Source organism: Phascolarctos cinereus, unplaced genomic scaffold (genome assembly GCF_003287225.1).
Source record: "Phascolarctos cinereus isolate Bilbo 61053 unplaced genomic scaffold, phaCin_HiC Scaffold_4;HRSCAF=312, whole genome shotgun sequence".
Taxonomy (NCBI): Eukaryota; Metazoa; Chordata; class Mammalia; order Diprotodontia; family Phascolarctidae; genus Phascolarctos; species Phascolarctos cinereus.
The window spans coordinates 528,576,344-528,603,602 of NW_027555847.1; the positions used below are offsets into that span (position 1 = coordinate 528,576,344).

Sequence of the window (27,259 nt, forward strand, 5' to 3'; positions counted from 1 at the left end):
AACAACAACAACAGAACATAGGCTAAGTGGGCAAAGACAACTGCATATTATAACTGCATGTTCAGAGCAAAAAATCACTTATGAATCCATGATTTATTCATGTGTTGTGCATTTTCAAATTTGAAATGGGGTCATAAACATAGGAAATGAACTACTGATTTTGAAAACAAATAAGGAAAATTAGGTACCCATAATCCAAAAGACATTAAACAGTAACTATGATTTTCCCTCAAGTCTTGGTTTACCTGTATATGATTTTTGTCAAAATGGATTGATGGGAAAATATTTTCTCCATGTGTTTTCTGAAATTCCTAAACATACACAATATATCAGCACAGTCTATTTTGATTATGTGATTGAAATCAGATACAAACAAGTGGAAGAAGATGTCAAATGAGAAAATATAACAGTCTCCAATTTACGAGTGGATAAATTTCTATGGAATTTCTGACTCCATATATTCCATAAATGAATAAGATCATAATTGTATTGAAAGGGAGTAAAATTTATTTTCTGAGCATTTTAAACTGGTAAAGTAAAAGTTTCTTTTATGTAAAATGAATTTCTTCATTGCATTTTAAAATGAAGACAATTCAGTTCGTATTCTTTTAATCTTATTCAGATGGTGGTGATACCAATTACTTCATTTTACAACTGTCCAACTTCATGAAGAATGCATTAGATATAGCTATTATTTTGGTGAATGGTATCCCTGTGAATTATTTGCATACCCTGGATTTCATGCTAAATAAAAATTTGTCCTATATATGTATTTCAATATATAACAGAAGTGTGATTAGCAATTTTTATACCTGTTGCAGGGACCACAAAGCATACCACAAAACAAACAGCATGAAAATTCCCCTATTTTGATAGGGAGGATGGGCAGCACCCTCGCAAGGTGGGATATAGAGAGAGCAGCACATCACCTTCTGGGGATACTGTTTCTCCTCTCTTTGCTCTGGGATGGTCATTTTGGGGATAGGGTCTTGGTATACTGCTCCAAATGGTAGAAATAAATTAGTGCAGGGATTTTGTGGCAAACATATTTACTTAACAGGCAATTAGGAGTGTTTTCAATCCTCTTTTGTTATGTTCAATATAGAGAGAGCCCTAAGAACTTCAAAATATTTTTATCCTTCTTTTACACACTCTGTTTAATGTCCTAAGATCATTCATCTTAAAGAAATAACCCAGAAGTATTTCCAAATTGCTATTTGTGATAGCACTAAAGCCATAGCCACAAAGTATATTTAATATAAACTAATTTTTAAAAATATAACTTGGAGTGAAGGTCAGCTGTTCTTTTACTCCTTGACATCCAGGAAATTGTTTACAGGAGAATTTGGGGGTGGCAATAGTAATTATAAGAACAAATACATATTGGATCAAGAGGTATGAGAAGCTTTGAAGTTATTTTCCATTTCCCATCCTGTCAAAAACAAGACAAAACAAAACAGAACAAAGCCTAAAGGCACTTATAATGTCATGGTAGAAATGGAAGGGATGTTAAGGATTTTCTAACACAATTCCATGATTTTATGGAAGAAGAAATTGAGGTTGCAAAGAGAGTACTGGCTTTCTCTCCTATTTTGCCCCTCATTGAATCACTCCCACCATTCCATTCTTAGCGTAGATTTTGTTGAGAAGTATCAGAGGATTCCTAGGCCTGAGGAAGGTTTTTCCCACTCCCTGAGGTGACTGAACTGACTCTGATAGGTTCTTAGGAGTCAGAACAACCATCCAGGAATGAAGGGGATACCTCAATATGCTTCCAGGCATACCATGGGTTCAAACTTGATTCCCCCCTACTTTCATCCTGTCAGTAAGGCAGTTTGAGAAGTTGAGAACTTCAAAAGAAAAAAAATACCTTTAGGCAGAAGTGCCCTTCTTCCCCCAAAGTCCTCTCTCTTTACATGTGGATTACAGGTCAAGGATTACAAATTATAAGCAGTTTAGGCACTCTACAAGCATTTCTGGAAACACTTACAATATACCAGACACTGTACTAATTATTGAAGATAAAAAAGAAGGGCAAAAATATGGTTCATATCCTCAAAGAGCTTACATTCTGATGAGAGGGATAATATACAAATAATTTGGTGTATAGATGACATATACAGAGCATTAGGAGACAGTCTGAAATGGAACAGCTTTAGTAGCTTGGAATGTTGGGTGGGAATGGCAGGAATGGCCTCCTACAGAAGGCAGAAACTGAGTTGGGTCTTGAAGTAAAAAGGCAGGGAAGACAGAAATGGAATGAGGAAGAAAAGCATGGGGGACAGTCAGTGCACAGAGTGGGGAGATGGAATGTTTTGCTTGAAGAATGGCAAATTGGCCAGTGTAGTTGGATCATAGAGCTTATGGAAGGAGCAATATGCAAGGAAACTAGAAAAGACCAGTCTGTGAAGGATTTTGCATTTTAAAAGGAGGATTTTATATTTTATCTTGGAGGTAATAGGGACCCACTTGATTTTATTAAGTGCTATACTCCTAACAACAGTGTGGGTACTTTACCCACTTACCTATAATGTGATCTTGGGCTAATACTTACCACTTCTGTGCCTCAATTTTCTCATCTGTAAAAATATGAGTTTTGTTTTAGGAGCCCTAAGTACTGTGATTCTAAGGTTACCTGACTTCTAGTCTAGAATTCTTTGTAGTGCTCTCCTGCTATCTCCTGAAACAATCAGCAAATGCAGTGTGTGTGTGTGTGTGTGTGTGTGTGTGTGTGTGTGTGTGTGTGTGTGTTTAATTAATTCATTTAGGTTATAGAACTGAATTAATGGAAAATTCATGGTCTCTTCAGTTCAATTAAACTCAACATTTATTAATTGCCTAATATGTCAAAGGCACTGTGTTAAGCACTGGTAATATAAAGAAAAAAAATTAAAATGCATTCTAGTAGAGAGAAAGAATATACAGAGAGAAGTGGATAGATATAGTGTGACTTTAGTGAAGAGATGAATTTAAGGTATCTAGGAAGGCCTTGCATAGGATGGGGCAGTTGAGATTAACCTTAAAGGAAATTACAGATTCTAAGAGGAAGAGATAATAAGAAAGTACATTCTAGGCATAGGGAAGAGCTTGTATTACTGACATTGTTTACTAACATAGGATCATACATTTAGATCTTTAAGGGACCTCAGACATTTTGTGGATGAGGAAAAGGAGATATAACGGGCTAAGCGACTTGCCTGAGGTCACAAGATGTGTCAAGATTCAAACCAAAGTTCCCTGATTTCAAAGCAAGTAATCTTTTCTTTCTAGCATATCATGTTATCATTCTCTCTGTATGTCTTTCTCTTTCTCTCTCTGCACTTCCACTCCCACCTCCCCCCAAAAAGTTAGACAACTTACAGGAAGTCATGCAATGAGTTGGTGTCAGGGTATGAAAACTCAGTTCTTCCAAGCCTTAATCTAGTATACTTTGGAAATTATATAAATATGCATGTCTAAAATATTGGTAATTAATCACTACCAGTAATTTCCTGAATAAAAAACCCCTCTGAAACATACTTGGCAAGTGGTCATCCAGCTTTTGGTTGAAGACCTCCAGTGAGAGATAATCTACTCCTCCCAAGACAGCCCATTCCCTTTTTGGACAGCTGTACTGTAATTGTTAGGAAGCCTTTTCTTATTTGAAGTCTAATTTTTTCTTTCAACTTCCACCACTGTTCCTAGTTCTGCCTTCTAGGGGTATTTGAAGAAATACCTGTGGCCCATTTGAATCTCCTTTTCTCTATGCCAAACATTTATTTTGGCAAAAATTGCAATAAGTCTACTGCAGATGATTACTTTACCATTTGTTTGCACACTTTTTTCCCTTTCTTTCTTTCTTTTCTTTCTTTCTTTCTTTCTTTCTTTCTTTCTTTCTTTCTTTCTTTCTTTCTTTCTTTCTTTCTTTCTTTCTTTCTTTCTTTCTTTCTTCTATTCATGCCTTCTTTTGTTCTTTTTCTGTCTCTTGCTGTTCCATTTGTGAGCAAGAGAAGGGACCTAATCTTTGAAGAATAAGTGTAAAAGTAGTGTTAGTGACGTGTATGCATCAAGAAAAACAAAAATGGATGGATGTTGTAGACTAAAAGGCAAATTTCCATTCCATATAAGGAGAAAATTCCCAATAATTAGAGCAGTCCACAGGCAGTAATAGACTCTTCATGATTGGATATTTTCATGAGAAAGTTGGAGACCACCTGTTAGGGATATCATAGAAGGATTTCTGTTTAGGTATGGGTTGCTCTAGAAGTCAATTGGATGTAATAAAGAACTACTGACACTCACTTCTTAAAAGTTGTTCTCAGAAGTCCCAGCAGACAGTTTCACTTACAGTTGCCATATGTCTTTATCTGCCTCTAATGAAATCTTCATTTCCTCAAACAACAGCATTCAAGAATAATTTTAAAATAATCTTAAATTCATTTTTTCTTCTTAATCTTTTTTTTTTACTAGTGTTGCAGTAATTTGTTTTCTATCTTTCCCCCCACTTTCATGTGTGAGTAATCATGGACTAATGCAGTGGTGTAATTAGGCATACAACAACTTTTGTGGACCAGCTTGTGAACCTAACAATTTATAATATCCTATTAGTGTTCTGGGATCGAAGCAACATATTAGCAAACCTTTGGCAGTGAACCCATATGTAAATTTGAAAGGTCTGTTATCACAATATTGCTAGACTGTAATTTATTTTAAAATTATATACCTGTGTCTTCCAGTGGCTTTTAATTTGGTCTAAATGTTTGTCTTTTCAATACTAAAACTTTACTAACTGATGGGTTGGTAGAGGAAGGGAAGGGTGATGCATTTTAATTCAAGTCAATAAATCTTAACTGAGTATCTACAGCATATCTAGGTCATTTCTTTCCTGGCATTTTTTCTGGCTGGCCTCCATGCATGGAATGCTCTTCCTCTTCTATTCTGCTTGTTGACCTCCCTGACTTCCTTTTAGTCTCAATTAAAATTTCATTTTCTTCAGGGAGTATTAATAACCCAACCTCGATTAATTCTAGTGCCTTCCCTCTGTTAATTATATCCTCTTTACCCTGAATATAATTTTCTTTGTATATATTTGTTTTCATGTTGTCTCCTGCATTAGATTGTATGTTACTTGAGAGCAGGAACTGACTTTTGCTTTTTTTTTTAATCCCCAGTTCTCAGCACAGTACCTGGAATATAGTAGGTGCTTAATAAATATTTATTATTTGATTGACTTTTCATTGGTGGCCAATGTAGAGGTGAGCAAATGAGTCAACAACCATCTATTAAGCTCTGGGGATACAGAAAATGACCAAAACATTGTTCTTGCCTGTAAGGAGCTCATCTTCTAATAGGGAAGAAATCATGAAGATGATTGATAAGATTGATTCAATATAACTGATAAGATGTAATCTTAGAAAAAAAAATGTTTGAAGGAAGTTAGGAACCAGGAAAATAATATTAGAGAAGTTTGTATAAGTCAATATTTTGTCCAATGCAAAAATGACTAATGCAGATAATAGGATTTCAAATAAATGTAATCAATGTTATTAGAATATTCATTAGAGGCATCTTAAGGGATGGGACTGATTCTGTATCCTGACTGCTACATAAACACATAAAAGCTATGAAAGAATGGCTCAGAGAAACATGTTGGAAAGTTGTCTGGCCAGGGTGGAGCTTGGCTGGAGAACGGCAAGAATATTGAGGGAAATAGTGGAAAATGGAGTGAATAACACAAAAGCGGCAACTCAGATTAAAAGAAAAAAATTGCAGTGAATACTTGCATACTTGACAAGTTTAACCATTTCCCCTAAGATTTCTCTCATTAATCAGCCCACATTCTCTTTGCTGAACTCTTGCAGCATTTGTGATCAATAACTAGATGCATGTACAATACCTTGTCTCTACAGGTGTCTTGTAAACTTGCTGAGGGCAAAGAAATTCTACCACCCACTTTTTTTTGCCCTTGACAGAGCTTAGTATAGTATAAGACATAATGCAAGAAGTAAATAGTGAAGTTTTTAGAAAGTGGACTTTGTTAAATATTCTACATGAGATAGTGATGAAATTACCATTTAATTGTCAAATCTCCATCTGTCTATAGATGATGCCTTAAGGCATCAGTTTTCCAAGTATGGTACATGGATCCCAGGATCCTCAATGCTATTTTAGGTAGTCCAGGAGATGAACACTGTTTTCATAATGATGCTGACTTTATTTGCCTATTCAAGTACAACTTATTTTTCCAACTATATACTGTACATATGTGAGTCTAAGCTTTCTTCATATACTTAATTCATTCAACTCAAACTTCACCACAAGTTGAATTGAGGAGAATACAGCTGTCTTCAATTAAACCAGATTTTAAAGACATTTGCAAAATATGTAAAACAATGCCACTCCTTATGAATTATTTTGTTTTAGAAGTTAGTATTTTTTCATAAAAATATGTTATTTGTTTTAACATGTCATGAATGTTTCTATTTTTAAATTAATAAAAATTAAAATTTTATCAGTTTTAATTTTTAACATGGTCAATAAAAATGGACATAACCCATATAGACAAAAGCTTTTTGAGGTTATCAATAATTTTTTAAGAGCATAAAGGGGTCCTGAGACCAAAAAGTTTCAGAAGTACATCCTCAAGGAAAAATTCAAATAGCTTCCTTTATTTCAAATGAAAGCTATGTAGCTATTCTGGGGTACTTCACAGCTGAAACATAAATCCTAGGTTGGCAGACTGATAAATGATTTCTTCTCACTGTGCCAACAATCATAGGATACAGTAAAATAACTGTTAATAAAAATAAATTAATTACCAAGAACAGTTTAATTTTTATTCATTACTATTATTTTGTTATCAAGAATTTGGTGACTCCTGGCAGACTAAAATGTTGTCCACTGGGTATAGAAGTAGGAATATGGTAGTATCCATTGCTATGTTATCAAATCCTTTCCTTTTCAGTCAAATTTTTAGTTCCCCTCAAAACAGATGGTATTTGAATTCAGGCCTGAAGCTGTGGCTTAATATCTCAACTGACATCTAACCTATTGTATTCATGCTTTTTCCACAAATTGGTTGAATTTTGAGATTTGCTTATCTTACAATAGCTAAGAAATATAGTTCAAAAGCTGTAAATACATAATTGAGATGGTCTTCTTTCATGTCATTATGTATTCAAAATGTATTCTTGTCTTTATAGTTTACCACAAATTAAATGTAATTTGTGCATTTGGGTCACAAAATTTTCTCTGGAAAGGTATGTCACATGCCAATAAATATTAGCTTCTACATTATGTACTCCACAGCAGAAAGATTTTGTACTTTTATAAAGGGTTTTTTTTTGGTCCTTTCTGATTATTTTATTTTCCTGGGTATATTTATTATAAAATGAGATTTTACATGAAATGGTGGGTTATAAAATCAAAAGATTAGTGATAATAGATAAAAACATTGATAACTTGACATTTTTAAATGATCAAATTTCAAATTGTGACCAAGATCACCTACTGAGAACAGATGAAAGAAATATTAAGATCCATCTTACTTGCCTATAAGTGAAGTTAACACTAGAATTATTCCTGACACTAAAAATATTTTAGTATCAAGCATAAAAATTTGATTCACCATATCTTGGCATATATATCTAAAACTGACTTTAATAAATACAGATGTGCAATGGCTTGAAATCAGTCATGTCTGAACTTTCCAGAGCCTATGCTTTGTTGTCATTGCCATCAAGAACTCAGGGTCACCTCCAAAGCACTATGAGGCACTGGACTAAGGCACTGTGGAGAAAAGGCCAAAGAGAATTCAAGTATCTCCCCAGCAACAGACCAAATCTGTTTTCTGAGGATTACCTAAACCATGGATGTATCACCAGTAGACTGATCTGTAGGTGTTTAATTCTATGGCCAAGGTAACCCATAAAACATAAAGAAATTTTAAAAGGCCTTCAGTCCTTATGTTTTTGTAGTGATGACAGCAGAAAAGGAGGCAGAGTATACTGATAATCACAATGTTTTCAGGCCATCTATAAACTTTAAAAATAGGTTTTTATTGATTTATTTTAAAAATCATCTATATTTCCTACTGTCTCTCCTAGAAATCCACTTTAATTAAAAAGAGTTTTTAAAACTTAAAACTAAGAGAAAATGAAATTTAAAAATCTGACAATATGCTCTACATCTGTGGACCCTGCACCTCTGCAAAGGACTATGGGGAGGAGTTTTCTTACATCTGGTGTTTCTTAGAAAGGAAGATTGTTCTTTGTAATTTTGCAACATTCATGTTTTATGTTTGTTATTTTTTTCACTTATATTTATATAGCTATTATGTATATTATTTTCCTGGATCTCTTTACTTCACTTTGCCTCAGTTCATAGAAGTCTTTCCTTTCTCTGTATTAATCCTGTTCATTGTTAATTAAAGAATAATAATATTCTATTACAATACTATTCCACAATCTGTTTATAGATTTCATAGATCTGTTTATAGATAAACTTCAAGATCCATAACCTGGTATTTATTCAAAACATTCATACTCTAGTAACTTTCTACCTCTCCTTTTTGTTTATGATCTGTCTCCTTGGGGCATATGTCTAGCAATGGAATGGCTGGGTCAGAGAGAATAGACATTTTTGCCACTTTATCTGCATAATTCCAAATTGATTTCCAGAACTATCATACTAATTCAAAGATCCGCCCAAAATACATTGTGCACCTGTCTTTCCACACTCCAACATTGACTCTTCATCTTTGCCAGTATCTTGGACTTGAGGTGAAATTTATGATTTATGTTGATGTATATTTCACTTATTATTAATGATTTGGAATGTTCTATTATATGATCAATAATAGTTTGCAAGTCTTTTGGCAACTATTTGTTCTTGACTTTTGACTATTTCAAATTTTGGGAAATGGATTTTGTTCTTATATATTTATATTGCTTGTTTATTTATGTGCACATATGTATATGTATGTGGTATTATATGTGTGCATATATATAGCATAGATACCAAATGTTTATCAGAGAAATTTGATATACAGCTTCCTCTAACTGACTGCTTTTCTTCTTATCCTAAATACTTTAATTCTGCTTGTCCAAAAGTTTTTCGAGTTGTTTTATAAAAATAATCAATCTTATGATGCACTTTCTATTTTGTAGTTGCTCCTTTCTCATTTGGTTAAGAATTTATCTCCTATGCCATTTCTGTGAAATGTAAATGATGTGCTTCTCTTCTAATCTTTTTTGGTATGATCTTTTATATTCAAGTCACATATCCATTTTGATTTTATTGTAACGGTCTTTAAATTTTAGTCTTTTTCCCAGTATTCTAAATACAAGATCCTTGTTCAATCATTAGCATGTAGAAATACCACTAGAGAAGCTGACTCATCAATCTTTACATTTTTGCTATAAAGAAAAACAGAAGAAATAAGGAAGTTGCAGCTCCATGGATGGATGGTGCATAGGTATTCCTTGGAGAGTGAAAGAAAGGAGTTGGTAGAGTTTATTTTATTATGTGCCTAAAGGCACACAATGTTTCTTTTAAGAAGATGTTATTTCATAGAATATTTTGTCATCCCATGTTGCAGACAGCATAAGTATTTGAAAAAATTACCAAGAGAACCATTGCACCTTGGCACCACCTTATCTAGCAGAGAATTAAGGGAAAGAGAAATTCTATGGAAAACTCCAAAAGACCCCACCAATAAAATTTAAATATAATTTGATACTTGGTTGGTGAAGATAATGATAATCAGAAAGCATGGATCATTAAGAAGGAATGAAGGAAGCAGAAGACTTATAGATTATGTAGAAATACCAGACATCATTAATATTTGACACAAAAATGATTGACATTATCAATAGTTTCCTGTTCTTTCCTTCTTTTCCTTGCTATTCATTCATTCATTTCCTTTAACTATGCTTTGAATAGTTTCGATAGGGCCTTCAATTATTCATTCATTAATCAAATATTTGTTAATAAGTAATATTAATTGCCCACTATATGCAACTGTGCCAGAAGCAAAGGAATTACAAAGCTAAATTTATTCTATCTCCTGGATATTGTAATATAGTACAGAATTTTTGCAAAAAAAAATCATTGAAACAAAGTCTAAAGTAGTTTTCTTATTTTTATTTCTTTTACTAAAATTAGCTAGGTAGAAGAATGAATTGAGTGCTTGGCCTGGAGTCAGGAGGACCTGCATTAAAATCCACTCAGATCTCAGACACTGACTAGTTGTGTGATCTTGGGTAAGTCACTTAACCCTGTTTGCCTCACTTTACTCATATGCAAAATGAGCTGGAGAAGGAAATGGCAAATCTCTCTGGTATCTTTGCCAAGAAAATCTGCATGCAGTCACAAAGAGTTGAACATTACTAAAATGATTGAACAACAACAAATGATGACTTTTATCACCATCCTAAACAGGCATGCAACATATATTTATTAAGTGCTTATTATGTCATAGGAATAGTGCTAAGAGGATGGGGATAAAAATAAAAACAAACATCAAAGACAGTGCCTGTCCTCAAAGAGCTTACATTTTAATGGAGGAGGACAACAAAAGGAAACTAAAAAGGGAAGGGTAAAAAACTGCCTGTGGAGTGACATAGTAGTCAGGCATAGTAGTGACTAAACAATTATTAAGCACCTACGATGTACCAGGTATCATGTTAAGTGCTGGTTGTGAAGTTTGGAGAATGAGAAGTATGGCTGGGAGAGGAATACATCATGGCCAGTCTGGGCCAGTCACCTAAATGCAGGCTCCAGAAGGAACCCACCAATGAGTAAAGCATGGTAGAGACATCCTCCATATTGAGAAAAAAGACCTTAGGGGCTGAGGGAAGTTTCTAGGTGAAAAAGTAGCTGCATAAGGAGGGCAAAGTCTAGAAAGTAAGAAGTATGGCCTTGAGGGGAATGAACAACCTTTTAATTCAGAATTGTATGTACTTTAACTTCCTAATGATCTTGGAAAAATGAAAGAAGTGCTAGCTTTGAAGTCAGATGTCTAGAGTTCAAATTCCTACTATATTCTCTGTTTAGCCTTGGGCGTCATTTAACCTCTCTGGGCCTCAGTCTTCATCTGTAAAATGATGGAGTTAGACTGACTCTTTCCAGTTCTAAATCTATGATCCAATGAATTTCAACACTATTTCTCTCTTACATTAATTGAAAATGAAATCATTAAAGTTAGATTAATTTTGGCATAATTACAGGAACAAATGGTTCTTCATGCCTTCAGCTATTCAGTTATTCCTACATTGACTATGGCTCAGGATGAAAAGGGGTGTTAGACTTCTAAGAATTATCAAACTGGATATTATTTCTTTTTTAAGGTAAAGCCCTTCAAAGACCAGGACCTATTTCTATTTCACACACCAATAACTGTGGTTCTCCCTACATAAAAGTTATTGATGAATGACAGGTTTTGAATTTTATTTGTGTGAAAGATGTGCCAAAACCAAAAAGATAATTCTTTTTTGTTCAGCCTTAATATTTTATTCATGTAGGGAAATTCTGGTAAAGGGACTCCCTCTATTGCTAATACCAATGCCAACAGATTACTAGTTTGCAACTTAGACTTACAGAATTGCCTGGAACACTAATAACTTGGGCTTCTTACCATGGTCATTCACCTAGTATATGTCAGACAGAGGCCTTGAACCCAGGTCTTTCTGAGGCTGAGATGACTTGTTCTCTACCCATTACATTATTCTGCCTCCTAAGAAGTGAAACTGAACAGAGATAAATGTATGATTCTGGGTTTACTGCAATATTGGGAACCTGACTTGACAACTGTTCATGTGAAAAAAACAAACAAACAAACCTGGGAGTATTAGTTGATATCAAAATAAGTATGATTTATGAATACAAAGTGGCTGTTGAAAAACCTAATTAAATAGCAATCTCCATTCATTGTACAAATATTTATTAAATATCTACTACATCCAGAGCACTGTGCTTGGGGTTAGTGGAGATAAAAAAGTTCTGCTTAAATATAGTCCCTGCCCTCATGGTACTTATTTAGTAGGAGAATAATACACACAGATAATGATAATAAACAATTGTTGTTTTTTATAATATAAACAATGAATATAAACTTGATGAATGAGTTAAAGAGTTACAAAACAAATTACTCTGTGAGATCTTAGTGGAAAAGTCTTTGTTGAATGAATATGTCAAGGGAGACATTAGAGAAAAGGTGGTATTTGAGCATGGATAGGTAAAGATCAAGAAGGAAGATTTCAAGGCATAGAGAACCCTAAAAATTAAGTTATAGAGGAAGGAGGGTACATGTGTTTGAGGGACAGGGTACATGCTGATTTGGCTGGAGCATGGAGTTCACTGAAAAGAGAAATATGAAATAAGGTTGGAGAGGTAGGAAGTTGCTAGACTATGAATGTTTCTCAATAAATATCAGGTTATGGATCTTGTAGTTTAATTTATAATAAGGAATCTATGAAGATTGTGACATGACTAGGTTTATAATAGCAATGATTATTCTAGCAGTGGGATAAAATGCATGATTTTTTTGGAAGAGAAGAGAGAAATATGGAAGATCTATAGAAGCAGGAAGACTGGATGGGAACTTTTCATCCAGATAGGTGGTAATGGAGATCCATGAAAGGATGATGATCTGATAAGAGATGAGGCAAAAGATACACAGGATGGGAAACAAAAAAAGTCCTATCTCAAGGTATCTAGTGTCGCCTCCCTATGGTGAAGTGGAAATGGGGTAGGAGAAGCTTATTAGGGAATCAGAAGATCTGGGTTTGAGCCCCTTCTCTGACATCTTCTCTATTTGTGGCTCTGAGCAACCATTTTAATATGTAAAATGTAAAATGGAGCTAATTTGACACATACAGAGAGACAGAGAAAGATTTTAAGTTGATATAAGAAAAAAATTCTTAATAATCAGAGCAATTCAAAATTGAAATGGATTGACTTGGGAAGTAATAGATTTCCCCATTATAAAGGTTCACAAGTTGAATGAATACCTGTTAGAAATATCATAGAGGGGATTCTTGATCAGCTACGTATTGGGCTAGATGACCTCTTAGGTCTCTTTAACTTTTAGATTCTGAGGTTGTGATATTTAATTTAATTCAATTCAACAAGTAGTTATTAGGAGACTGCTATATGTAAGCTTATTCATACTAGACAATTTGAGAAATACAAAATGAAATAATATACGTCCTCAAACTAATCTCATAGGCTTGTGAAGAAATTGTTTAGGAAATAATAATCCACTATGTAAATGTGGGTTCTTATACTTATGACAGAAAGTATAAATTTAGGTTTGCTTCAGAATTACTATTTGATTGTGTATCAAATTTCCTGTTCCATTATATTATTTATTTTTAGTTACCTTAGTATCCAAATATTGTTTTCTCTATCTTGCCTCAAATGATTCTTCTAAATTTTTGACTTACTTTTTCCAATAAAGACTGAAAACTCTCTGAATTCTGTCAGAATTCCTTGGTTTTCAGAGTCTGAGCTGACTCCTCTCTGAATTTCTGATTTTTAAGCTTCAGCTATATCTCAGTCTCTGGCAGCTTATAGGGCCTTTGATCTCTGCTGTACCTGTACTAAGTCAGGAGGACTGCTTGCTTTACACAATCATATCTCATTATCTGAGCCATCCTGTGTTCCTGCTGCCCACAACACAGCATGACAAAAAAATCTTAATCCCAAATACAGTTCATGGTCTTTTTGTTTGGGTCTTTAGTTCCAATTTTATGTTATGGTGTCAAATACATATGTATTCCAATACTTTAAGAGTTTGTGATTTCATAAGTGTTATTGTTCCCCATACTGATGCACACTACAACTTTTCTATTCCTGAACACTTATTTGTCAGCAAGTCTTTTGGGGATGAGCTTTTTTGACTTTAGCTGGGATAGCATTGAACAACAGACATAATAATTCATCACCTGATGGCATAACAGTATGAAAACTTGCTGGCAAACCTTGCTCTCCATTAGAAAAAAAAAAGGTTTTAAAAGATAACTGTTAGTTTTTTTTAAATTTTATGTCACCACTATTCCTCAATGTAATGTAAGCAATGTAAAATGTCACAGTGCTTGTACCTCACAGTGCATTTAGCATTCCACAGCTCTAGTCTACCATCCCTTTTCTGAGAGTAGAGAAATATGTATCAACTTTGGAGCCATAGTCTTAAAGAATCTAACTTCACCTCCATGCCCCAATATGGCATTGTGGTGGAACATTAATGAGATCTTTCAAAATATTGAGAATGGATTTTTATTCTCTGGTATCAATTATGGATATTATTATTTTTTGCAGAAAACATTAAATTCTAGCTCCTCCCTAGACATAGACATTATTTTCTATTGGCTTTATTTGAATTAGAGTGGATGGAGAGATCAAAGGATGTGGAAATAAGCATAGGTATAGTACATAAAATCAAAATAAAGGATTGCATATTATCTTCCCAGATCCATTTTTCCTTTTGTTTTTGATGTGGGAAGCAGTGCAGCAAGTTATAGTTTATAGACATCAAGAATGTACAGTTGGTAAAATAAAAAAAAGACTTTGGGAGTAATTTTTGTTAAGATTCTGTAGTATTTTGTAACTGCTGTGCAAAAACAAATCTGACAATTATTTGGATTATGCTCTCTAAACTTTTCCAAACCACTTTACTTTTCAAGTGTGAGAAAACCCCGTTAGTCAGCTAATGTGCAGGAGGTTGGCAGCTTTGTACATTCCATAGAATGTGTATGAAAAACCATTTGGACAAACCTGACATTCAAAAGCCTTTCCTTTTTCCTAAAGCTAGACCTGTGAATATTTTCCTTTGTCGTGAAAAGACATTCTTCAAGACTAATTTGCATGGGGTGGCTGGGTTGTGGGTGCTGGAGAGAAACATCGTTCCAGGTAGGATTTAAAATTAATTTGTTAGAAGTTTATTTTTCTCCTTTTCCCTTCCCTCCCATCTCTCCTTCCTCATCTTTTTCCCACTTTCTTCCCACTTTTCCCTCCTGTCTCTTCCCCTCCCCTTTCTTCTCTCTACTCTCCTCTTTTTGATCTACTTCCCCCCTCCTTTCTCTTCTCTATTCCCTTTATTCTCCTCCTATCCCTATCCCCTGTGTTCCCTCCCCTGTCCTCTCCTCATCTCCTGTCTTCTCCTGTCCTGTCCTGTTCTGTATTGTCCTATCCTCTCTTCTCCTCTTATTATACATCAAATAGGTCATATCCTCACCTCAAGCCTTCTGCCTTTCTAATAAACTACTATATTGCATTTTGACTATCTTCCTGGTAGTCACCTTTGAGAGAGGAAAAAAAATCATTATATACAAATAATTTCCAAATTGAGGCCCCCTGATTCTTGCAGCTCATTTTCATTTCAATTTTGGCTTGGATTTACAAGAAAATAACTTGGCTCATTGATTTGGCTCTATTGCTTTGGATGATATTTTATACAAAGTTTGAAGTGTTTTGTGATATAATATCACTGAAATCTTTGGTTGTATATAAACTTTTGAAGAACATAAGCAGCATGGGGCAAGTTTTCTTGTGTGTAGGAAAATAAAACTGTAATGTTCTTGCTTGTGTTGCTATTTCTGTACTTTTCTTTTAAATGTGTTGGTGGAAATAAGCTTCTCTTTTCATAATCCAAGAACAGAAATACTCTTATGCCTTAAAATACATGCTTAGAATACCAAAATTCAAGAAAATATTTTTGCCACAGAATCCTCTTGAACCTGTTTGATATCCTGAGAACCACACAAACTGAATAGCATAAATTCTGTTACATCCATGAAAACTCTAAATTCACTGAAATAAAATCTGTACTTGGCAGTCAAACCACTATAAAGGATTTATAATGATCAGCTTGCCAGAAAACAGGGCTTTTTTTCCAAAGGTCCATCAAGAATGATGCATAGATCCTTTGTAAAGCAGATTGTTGACTTTGGATATTTCTTCATTTCTCTATTCATATTCCAGACAAGGTCAGTTTGATTGCTTCTTAGCTCTGGCCTATAAGAACTTAACTATTTCACATATCAAATTGGCTAACATGATAAAACAGGAAAATGATTAATGTTGGAGAAGATGTAGGAAAACTGGAACACTAATGCATTCATTGTTGGTGGAGTTGTGAACTGATCCCACCATTTTAAAGAGTAATTTGGAACTATGCCTAAAGGGCTATAAAACTGTGCATACCCTTTTACCCCAGCAATAGCACTTCTAGGGCTATATCCCAAAGAGATCATGTACAAAATTATATATAGTAGCTCTTTTTGTGGTGGCCAAGAATTGGAAGTTGAGGGGATGCCCATCAATTGAAGAATGGCTGAACAAGTTATGGCATATGAATGTAATGGAATACTATTGTTCCATAAGAAATGAAGAGTAGGCAGATTTCAGAAACACCTGGAAAGACTTACATGAACTGATGATAAATGAAGAGAACAGAACCAAGATGACATTGTAAAGAGTAACAGCCATGTTATATGATGACTAACGTTGATAGACTTAGCTCTTTTTAGTAGTACAAAGATATAAGACAACTCCAAAAGACTCGTGATGGAAAATGCCATCCATATCCAGAAAAAGAACTATGTAGTTTGAATGCAGATTGAAGCATACTATTTTCACTCTTTTTTTTGTTTCTTCCTTTTTGTGGTTTCTCCCACATGTCTTTACGACATGACTAATATAAAAATGTTTAATATGAATGCATATTTAGCCTATAACAGATCTCATGCCATATTGGGGAAGGAGGAGGAGAAAATTTAGAACTCAAAATCTTATGGAAGTGAATGTTGAAAACTAAAAACAAGCAAACATATAAATAAACAAACAAATAAATAAATGAATGGATTAATAAACAAATGAATAAATAAATGAAGTTACAACAGGTGTTCAAGAATCTTTCATTCCTGATGGGCAAAACATATAATTTCTAAATGTGATAGATATAATTTACTTGTTGAAATGGGAGGGCATATTTTCTGTTGATTCCTTGAAACTTATTTATAAATCTACCTAATGTAAAGAAATTTTAACATTTTTCAGTATAACCCTTTTTTCCCTTTAACTAGGGTCCCTCTCTTTTCTTTGTGGTAGCCATTAATACTAAGTGAAGGAAATACTGAATTAATGAAAAGTTTGAGGTTATTTATTTAACAAATTTTTATGAAGAACTTCTAAGTGTAAAGTACTTTGTTAGAAACTTGTAGATAAGGACCTTGATGCAATCTTTGCCTTCAAGTAGCTTATAATCAGAAATAATGAAAGGAATTAGATAGTAAAGTATGAAATTGAACAATCAAATATCTTATATCAATTTTATGAGTGTATCTGTGTATTTCTTTGTAGTTATATGGAAGACATGGGTAAGAGACAGTCTCTTAGTTTAGCCTTATTTATTGTAATAAAAACCCTCCACCATATCATGGATATAAAAAAGCCAATCATGAATACTAGCCTTTGCTGTGATCCTATGTTTTATTGAGGATTCAATCTATAAGAAATGATAATCTGCTCCTACGTTTTTCCTATCCTTTTTTCTTTCTTAATTCCACAAGTATGAATTTCATTTTATTTAATTGTTGCCCTTTGCTTCTGACATACAGGTGATATTTTCATATGTGCTCAGTTCCTGTAACCTCTTTTGTAAAATCTTAAAAATCTACATTCCACATTCTGCTGCAAACCAAAAATTCACAAAAAAGGAGTTGCACACACACACACACACACACATACACACACACACAAAAGTTTCATTCCATTCCCTTGATATATAGAATTGGCAAATATAATACTCTTTAAAATACCACAAGTCTGTTCTTTCTGATTACTTAGAGTCTGGAATTTCCCCATTTATACTATAAAATATCTAAGTGATATTTTATTTATATTTAAATTATACTTTTACTTACATTTATAATTTATTTAAAATTTACAATTACTATATTTCTCAAAAAATGTTCTTAGTTTTGAAAAATGAAAAGATTTCATTCAAAAATATGTACCTCCTTTACTTCCTCTTTACTCTTTGTTATGAGGCAAGGGGGAGAGGAGGAAAAGTACATTAGGAAACACAGGTGGAAAAAAGCATCTATAAGTAAAATTTCATTTTAAATACTTATGTCTAATAAGTTTAAAAAACCTGTACCAACAAATCAAATTCCTATAAAACTGAACATTCTGAATTAATTTTTATAAAACACTTAGGTTTGTCTTTGCTTCTACTATGTTTGAGGTGTTACCGTTATTTACTATACTAGAAAAACTATACAAATTTACCATCAGATAAAGTCAAAAGTATACCTTGTTTTTGTAATAAAGGGTGCATCAAAAGTCTTAGTGTATTTTTAAGTCTTAATAACTTCAGAAGTATAAATGAAAATAAATATTTCAAAGTCAAATTATTTATATTTCTTTTATACTTATTTAGTACTTATTTCTTTTATGCTTATTTAATAGGAGAATTTTGAGTAGTAAACTTATAATTTTGATTTTAACAAGATGATGCACCTTGTCATTATGCATTATATGTTCAACACTTTTTGGATGATACTCTCTCAGACTAGTGGACTGGAAGAGGAGATCTTGCTTCACTTGATTTAGTCACCTAGATTTTTCCTTGTAAGGTGACATCAAAATTGTCATGTATGCATTAAAATCTCATCCTTTTAATGATCTTGTCTAAGATTCAAAATAAGTCCTTTCAATAACTTTCAAAAATTTAAAAAATTTTAAAATTGACCAACATGACATATAGCACAAAAGGGTCGTTATGTTGAACTTTGCAAACATCAGTACTTTTAAATTAAATTATTAGTCTTCAAAGTGTCATTTTTGTAAGTTTATTGAATTTATACTTCTGATGTTATTGATATTGAAAACTGCATTAAGTTTTTTGGGAAACCCAATATGATTAAATGTCAAGAGTTGATGAGTTCTCCATGTATTCTGTGGAGAATATACATTAAAATGGCACTGTTATTAAATGAACAGATTTTCAGCACTACTACCCAACCTGGCTGGCAGATATGTTGTCCTTCACCAGTTTAATTTCTCATAGAGTGGTAAAAGGTTTTAGTTTTAAATGAGGTAATTCACATAGGGAGATGGTTATACGTTCTTTGCTTTTAGCAGATCTTGCTAAATGGTCAGGACTCTACCAAAGACTTATGGAGGTTTTTGTGCCACATGCTTATGTATAAAAGTGAGGGAACAACTTCGTTATTTGGAATCCAATTTGGAGTCCTTTAGTCCTATGTTTTGTAGCTAATTTGTTCCTTGTCAGATTTCTAACAAATACTTCAATGGAAAGTACATGATAATAATAGCTGATATTTAGATAGAACTTTAAGGCTTGCAAAACACTATACAAATGATATCTTATTTTATCCTCAAACATTCCTTTGAGGTCAATACTACAGTTATCACTATCCCTAAATTTCAGATAAAGAAAATAAGTTTCAGAGAAAGTGATTTTTCCAAGATAATAAATGTTAGAATTGTATTCGAACTCAATTTTCCTGACTCCAATTCTAGCATTCATCATATGACAAACAGTATTAGAAGCTCATTAGTTTTATTACAAAAACATTTTCCCCCAGAAACCAGCCAAGATATTGTTTGATAATGACTATCAAAGAATTACGCTCTTCTGAAAACTAACTTTGTCATCGGCACTGGGGAAAACCCTACTTTTTTCCATGTGCAGTAAGCCTTACTGCACATGGAAAAAAGTAGGGTTTTCATTCTTTTAAGTGAGAATATTATTGCAATTATTGCAATCATTTTGGAGGTTCTAGACCCGTGATTTCATCAGGGCAAGGGAGTCCCTCTACCATTGCACATCTGAAATTATTTTGCAACTTATGGTCTTAATAGCCTGTTTTGTCCATGGTACATAACCAGTATATGTCAGAGTCAGGGCTCAGTTCTTCCTCACTTTGATTTTTTATATATTATACACAATCTTTTTTTCTCTCACTCCCTCTATCTCTTTCTCTGCATATACATATACATACATATACAACATATATATATTTCAAATGTACATATGCACATATACACATACACACACACATTTATATATATATATAGTATATATGTTGTATTTAAATTTAGCTTTATGAGGATCCTAAAAAGTAAATATAGCATCACTAAAAAGCAACAAGAGTAGATTGCTCTCTGATAGACTTGCTTTCATTTAAGGTTTTATACTTCCATAAACATATACTCTTAATAAAATGTTTATATTCATGTGAAGAGCTTAGTCATGTTAATTATGCAGGAGAGAAATATAATTCTTAAATGCGTTTCAATCAATATTTAATAAGGCAAGTATCCTGTTGTGATAGATTAGATAATTAAATGAGAGATCCATTTTGCCCTTCTAGTGCAAAATATTTGGAGTAGGAGAAATGATGTGAGTCCAAGTACTGAATGATGAGAACCTACTCATTTCTTATTTAGTCAGCTGTGATAAAGCTAATTGGTAGGCAAAATCCTAATGTACCAGTATTCAATTACAGTGTGTGCAAATCATCAATGGAATAAAAGTTAATGAGATAGTTTACAATATGCTGCAAATTTATGATACTGGTTAATTTTAAAGTATAGAGTTGATAAATTGGAGTTTAATGCCCTCATAAAAATGATTGTCACATATCAAATGTCTTATCAAAAGAAGATCCTTTGATAGGTGTTATATACTCTTCTATATAGGCAAGTGATATTCATTTGTCCGCCATTTGAGTGTTTTTCTCTCTATTTGTTTTTTAATATGGGTATTGGTCATGGTTCATATATGGATCTAGAAATTTGTAAGCTACATTACAAATCACCCCCAAATTACAGCAAATGAATGGAAGAATAAATGAAAATCAAAAGCTATTCAAATCTGATTGGATATATACCAAGGCTAACAAAAGTATTGCAACCACAAGTCCATCTCATTATACTCAGGGGTGAATGGTTTTGGAACAGGTCCAGCTTACTTGCTAAAATGTGAGTTTTCAACAACTGAAAGTCATATTCATTTTACATCTGATAGGCTCTGTTTCATTGAATTGAGACTATCCTGGCAGGGGAATCAGGACTGTTAGAATTTCATTTAGTGGAAAAAATGGATTGGTTAGATATTTGTGATCTGAAATATAATGAAGCGAATACAAAATGAGAGCAAAGGTGTGTATATATAGAGTATATGTAGAAATTGTCATTTGATTAGATGGTTGACAATGAAATGTTATGTAGTGTATCTATCTGATTTTTCTGGTAAATAAACCCAGAAGTCCATGTTGTATTCATTTTGTTTCTCCAATTATAATGCAACATAAAAAAATTCTACTATGTACATACAGATATATAGGTAACAAGGAAATAATTGTAGGAAAGGTGGAGACAGATATCAGAAAAATGAATATTAGATTTGTTATATACCTTTGGATATTATTAGCAAAGAGAATTGAAAAACTAGTATTAACACTGGAAAGCTCCTTAACTACTACTAGTACTTATCCGCTCTCATAGCTCTTTTTACTAACTATGAAAAGAAGAGGAACTCAAATTAGAATAATTAAATTTAGAGAAAAAAGCATAAGAAATGAAAAGAAATGGAAATTGAAGAAGTAAGATCCTGGAGATTTATTGTGCCATACAGGTTTCAAATTCCCATGCAATCTTAAATGAATGTTGGACTGGTATATCTTCATGAAGGACAACACTGGTTGAATATTTCTTTAGTTTATTGTCCTTTTCCTCCTGTACTTGAAAGGAGGGAACTATTTCTTTTTTTCTTTCTTTTTTCTTTTTTTTTTTGGTGAGGCAACTGGGGCTAAGTGACTTGCTCAGAGTCACACAGCTGGTGAGTGTTATGTGGTTGCCCCAGAACTATTTTTAATATAGTATTCTACACACTGAAAATTCTTCTAAGATTTTCTGCTAGATGGTAAGTTAGCTATTTAAGAAGGAATATTAGCTATTTTATGCCATAAGAATATATTCATAGATTTATAGAAGGTTAACACTGGAAAGGACTTTAGAGATTCTTTAAACTACAGACCAGTGACCTTGACTTCTCTTTTTGACACAATTCTAGATAGTATTAATAAAGGTATTGTGGCATAATAGCTAGAGAACTGACCTCAAAACCCCAAGGACTTGTGTACAAGTTCTGCCTTTGATACATATTCTGCCACATATGTGATGCTGCAAAGGTGGTTTCTCAGAATCCTAGGAAATTCTCTAATATTATAAATTGAAACATGGATGTTGATTAGCATTGGTAAAGGGAGTTTCCTAACTAAGAGTTTTCTAAATTAATAAAATCATAGGTCAAGACATTCTCCTGTCTCCAATAAGAAAAAAATATATACATATATATTGAAATTTTTATTTTTATGTCAATATGATGCAAAATTCCTTGAAAGATGTAAAAAAAGAAATAACTTTGCTCAATAACACTCTGATTGTTAATATCAAAGTGAAACAATACAAAGAATCTTACTTGTAAAATGTATTTGATACCATCATGAAAGTCTGAATTAAAGAGAGATTTCCAATAAGTTATGAGATTCTCCAGATACTTCTGGTTGCAGATTATATTATCCTAATTTCCCTATGTTCTGGAATATTGCAGACCCTCCTAAATGAGATACATGATCACTAAAAAGCGAGTTCTAGACAACTATCCACAGTGGAAAAAAAGTGCATAAATAATTTCCTAATGTCCAGACTATGAGATGAAATTGAATTAAAATTTAGAGTATACACACACACATACACACACACACACACATACACACACACACATATATGTATATATACATATACATATACATGAAATCTATCTATATCAATATCTATCTGTATTACCTATATTTTCCCTATGTCCTCTATATCTATACCTCTATCTATCTACCTATGCCTATCTTCTGCTTTTTAATTTTCTATTTTTTGAGATAATACTGATAACTGTCTCCTATCACCCTTTTTAAAAACTTTTTTTAAAAACTAGTTTTTATTCAAGGCAGTGTGGTACAGTGGAGAGATCCTTGGCTAAGGTACAACCTCTATGGGCCTCAAATTCCTTATCTGTAAATGAAAAGTTTAGATTATATGATCTCTAAGGTTCTTTCCAAATCTATTTCTACATTATACTTTAAGTTGGTGATTCCTTTAGCTTCTATGTCTCTTCATCGCATTAACAAATCAAATGATTATTAGTTAAGGGAGTTTTGAGGCTTTTTTGATCCCTTAGGGTGTTTGTTTAATATTAGTCAGACTTATTTAATAAACAGTCAAGGCTTCCCCAAAAATATACCTAAAGCAATAAATGACATTTCAAGATCTAATAGGTAAGTGCAAAATGAATAATAGAATTCATAAGTATATAATTTCCATGGTGTGAAAGATCACATGTGCAGAGGATACTGGGAAAGGCTTCATTTATGGAGTAGAGGGGTTTGAATTCAGTCCTTGAAGGAAACTTAGTACTAAAGAGAAGAAAGGAGATACAAAATATTCCAGGCAGGGGGATACTGGACTAGCTGTGTGCCATAACAGTTAAAATAGCATTCTTTCCTACTTGATTTTTAAATATGTTTAATTTGGATGAATTTCTTTGGGGGAGGGCATAAGTATTAAATCCATAAAAATCTGCATTTCCTTATTTTACCCAGTGAAAAACATCCCTGGTGTTACACGTGATGTTATTACATTTTACTTTTTGCCAAATAAATCTGGATATCATAGCCATTAGACTAAATGTATACTAATGTTATCCTCTCTTTTAAAGGCCATAAGTAGTGAAAAAATGAATTTCGATTCCATCCACAAGTTAATTGAAGAAACACAGATTTTTAAGCTCCAGCAATCTTCACTGAGATCACCTTGTGAACCAGTAACACCTGCCTCACCACTCTATGACTCCTGCAATTCTTACTTACCACCTGAAGGCCTGTATTCACGTGGTGCCCAGAACTTCTATGCTCACTCTTACAGCAGCAATGACTGGGACATCTGTGAAGAGCTTCGAGTTCGAGAACTTGAAGAAGTCAAGGCTAGAGCTGCCCAGATGGAAAAGACCATGCGCTGGTGGTCAGATTGTACCGCCAACTGGAGAGAGAAATGGAGTAAAGTCCGAATAGAAAGGAATAAAGCCAGGGAGGAAGGACGGCAGCTCAGAATTAAGTTAGAGATGGCAATGAAGGAATTGAGTGCCCTCAAAAAGAAACAAAGCTCACTAAATGAAAAGGAGACACTGGATGCTGAAGTCATCTGGAAGGAAAAGCCTGGTTTTGTAGAAGGCTCCTGTCCACAAGAAGCTCAATTTCCAGTGGCTTCCAAGGAATATGGTCCTCCTAGAATCAATTTGGGAAAAACACAGGTTTCTATCAAAGAAGATATAAGCAAGAAGGTAAAGGGCAACTGTCGTAGGATAATCTCATGTTCTAATGATCATTTTTCAAATATTTTCCTTTTAAAATAAGTTTCAACATAACTTAGTTTTTATTGTATTAAAGAGCTATGTAGATATTTTTTAAAAAAATACAAAATTCCCCTTAATACTATATGGCCCCCTTCCATTTCTCTGCAGTGGCAATTAGGGATAGAGTAGGGCAAAACTATATAAACAGTGCTCAGAATAAGCCTATGGAATGAGAGGGTCAGAAGTAATCATTGGTTACTTCATTAAGGGATCATTATGTATCACTTTCTTCTATCTCTGTTTAATCCTCTATCTGAAAAGGTACTTCAGTGTTTAGAAAAATGTGCAATGTCACTTCTAAACTTGAAGCTGTTCCATGGGACTTTAGGGAAGATAAAGGTAATAGGTATAATATGGAAGGGGTAGCAAGTACATGTGTGTGCATGTGAACTTAATGAAATTAAGATCAGAATTACTACTGTTTGTTTTGTTTTTTATTTTTAGGCAATTGGGGTTAAGTGACTTGCCCAGGGTCACACAGCTAGTAAGTGTCGAATGTTTAGTCTGAGGCCAAATTTGAACTCAGGTCTGGTGCTCTATCCACTGCGCCATCTAGCTACCCCAAATTACTACTGTTTGTACTCAGATTTTTAGGCTTACATTATAACATCCTATTCAGGAATAGTATTCTGTGTAACATTGAGAATATACTATAATTTATCACATTCTAGAGTAACAATAGAGGGCAGCTAAGTATCATAGTTCTGGGCCTAGAGTCAGGAAGGCTCATTTTATTGAGTTTAAATCTGGCCTCAGACACTTACTAGCTGTGTGACCTTCGGCAAGTCACTTAACTGTTTGCCTCATTTCCTCATCTGTAAAGTCAGCTGGAGAAGCAAATGGCAAACTATTCCAGTATCTTCACCAAGAAAACCCCAAGTGGGGTCACAGAGAGTCAGACATGACTGAAATGACTGAACAAGAGAGTAACATTGATAAGCTGGAATGTTATAGAGAGAAGAATAAAATGGTGAAGGGTTTTTAGTTCATGGAATATATTGATGAGTTGGAACTGGAGACACTTAGCTTAGGGAAGAGAAGACTAAAGAGTGTGGAAGATGGTAATAGTTTTAACATGTTTGACAAGATGTACATGGAAAACAAATTAGACTTATTTTCCCTTTCCTTTTTTGGGGGAGAGGGCAAGTGGATAATGGTAGCAGCAATGGGTAGAAGTTGTGAAGAAGTAAATTAAAGCTTGAAGTGAGGAAAAAAAGCTTCCAAATAATTAGCACTGTCCAAAAGTAAAATGATTTTTTTGCCTATAGAGGTATGGACTCTCCCCACTGGTGGTCTTAAAGTATTGATTAGGTGACCACTTGTCAGGCGTGTTATATTCTTTTCTCAGATATGATTTAGAGAAGACTGCCACTTGTGATCTATTAAATTGTGAAATTCTGTGTTTCCTCATGACAATGAGGTTCCATTAACCGTGAGTTGTATAATAGATACTGATAAATTACATAAGTAGAGCAAAGGGTATGCTTGTAGAATAAATTACGGGATTCTAATTCACTTAACATTTGCTAATTTGTTAATAGGGCACGTGAGAAGCCATTTTATGTGGGAAGGCAGCAGAAAAAGAGAGGGGTGTTACCTCAAATAATTTATAATATAAATAAATATATTTAAAATATGAATAAATTCAGAAAGTATCTAAGTCTGAAATTTTTTCAGGATTTAGGGGAAATGAATCCCCGTCAGATGTAAAAGATGTCTCAAGCAGCTGTTCTGATTTAGAGCAGCTTCCTCTGCCAACTCTGAGCATAACGAGAAGGGCTGTGCTTGCATTGTCTCTGCTTACTATTTTTCTTAGTGCATTACACACATCCCATTTGTTATTTGACAATTATTGCACAGAATGACAAGTACATATTCCTTCTTATGAAGAAAAGAGAATAAAATTAAGCACTACTGCCTCCACATACTCTTTTTAAAAGGAGATCTAATATATTGATTTATTCTTATCTTGTAGTACATATAGATATGTGAACTCAGATATTAACAAATTCATTTTTCTCACTTTAAATTCATAACAAGTATACATTTAAATGTTACACAGATAACTGGCATGTTTAGTATTTGTTGCCATTGATACATAAGATGGGTAGGTTTTGTTCATTCTAGTACTAAACTGGACGCTGACTTGGGGACTTAAATGTTTACATCTCCTCAAAGACATCAACCTTTTCAGTTCCCATGACCTTCACTGCTTCTCAACCATATATATGGTTATACCTTGTTCTTCCCATCACTCATGAATGTTTTACTTCCATTATTAAGAACTCTGAAATTTCCCCATCTGGTCACAATATTTCATCATTCTATCTCTTCCTGTTCCTCATATCTTCAAAACCTTCATCCTTGCCATCATCACTAGTCTCTTAATTCTTCTGTGTTCTGGGCTGTCACTCCTATTCTGACTCTTCTCCCTCACAAATCTGACCATATAGATACTCCTATCCCCAGTGTTGTAGAGAACTTATTGAGGGTGTAACACAGAAGTGTCAAACACATGGCCCTGCCCTGAGACCAAAACAGATTAAAATGTAATTGGGAAATATTTTTTAAAGTTAAATAAAACACAATAATTAGTGGGGTTTTTTTTGTTGTTGTAATTGTTGTATGTACCCACAAGCACCCTCATGTGTGGTTTAATGGCACTCATTTCTACTCAATTATGTCAATACTGGTATGTCATCATTGAATTGAGGATTTGCATAAGTGAAGTGATTTTCCGTACTTGGAATTATCCAGAGCAATGGGGAAGTCCTAACCCAAGTT

General features: G+C 33.6%; 1 protein-coding gene across 2 annotated transcripts in view; it reads left to right on the top strand.

Moving 5' to 3' along the window:
• CCDC102B (coiled-coil domain containing 102B) overlaps positions 1-27,259 on the top strand; it is a 796,232-nt gene that overhangs the window by 61,845 nt on the left and 707,128 nt on the right. For both annotated transcript variants that reach the window (XM_078153543.1, XM_020985624.1), the window contains 2 exons: positions 10,144-10,241; positions 23,783-24,403. In XM_078153543.1, coding sequence (XP_078009669.1) covers positions 23,801-24,403 — 603 coding nt within the window. In that variant the 5' untranslated portion in view covers positions 10,144-10,241; positions 23,783-23,800. The remainder of the gene's footprint in view (positions 1-10,143; positions 10,242-23,782; positions 24,404-27,259) is intronic.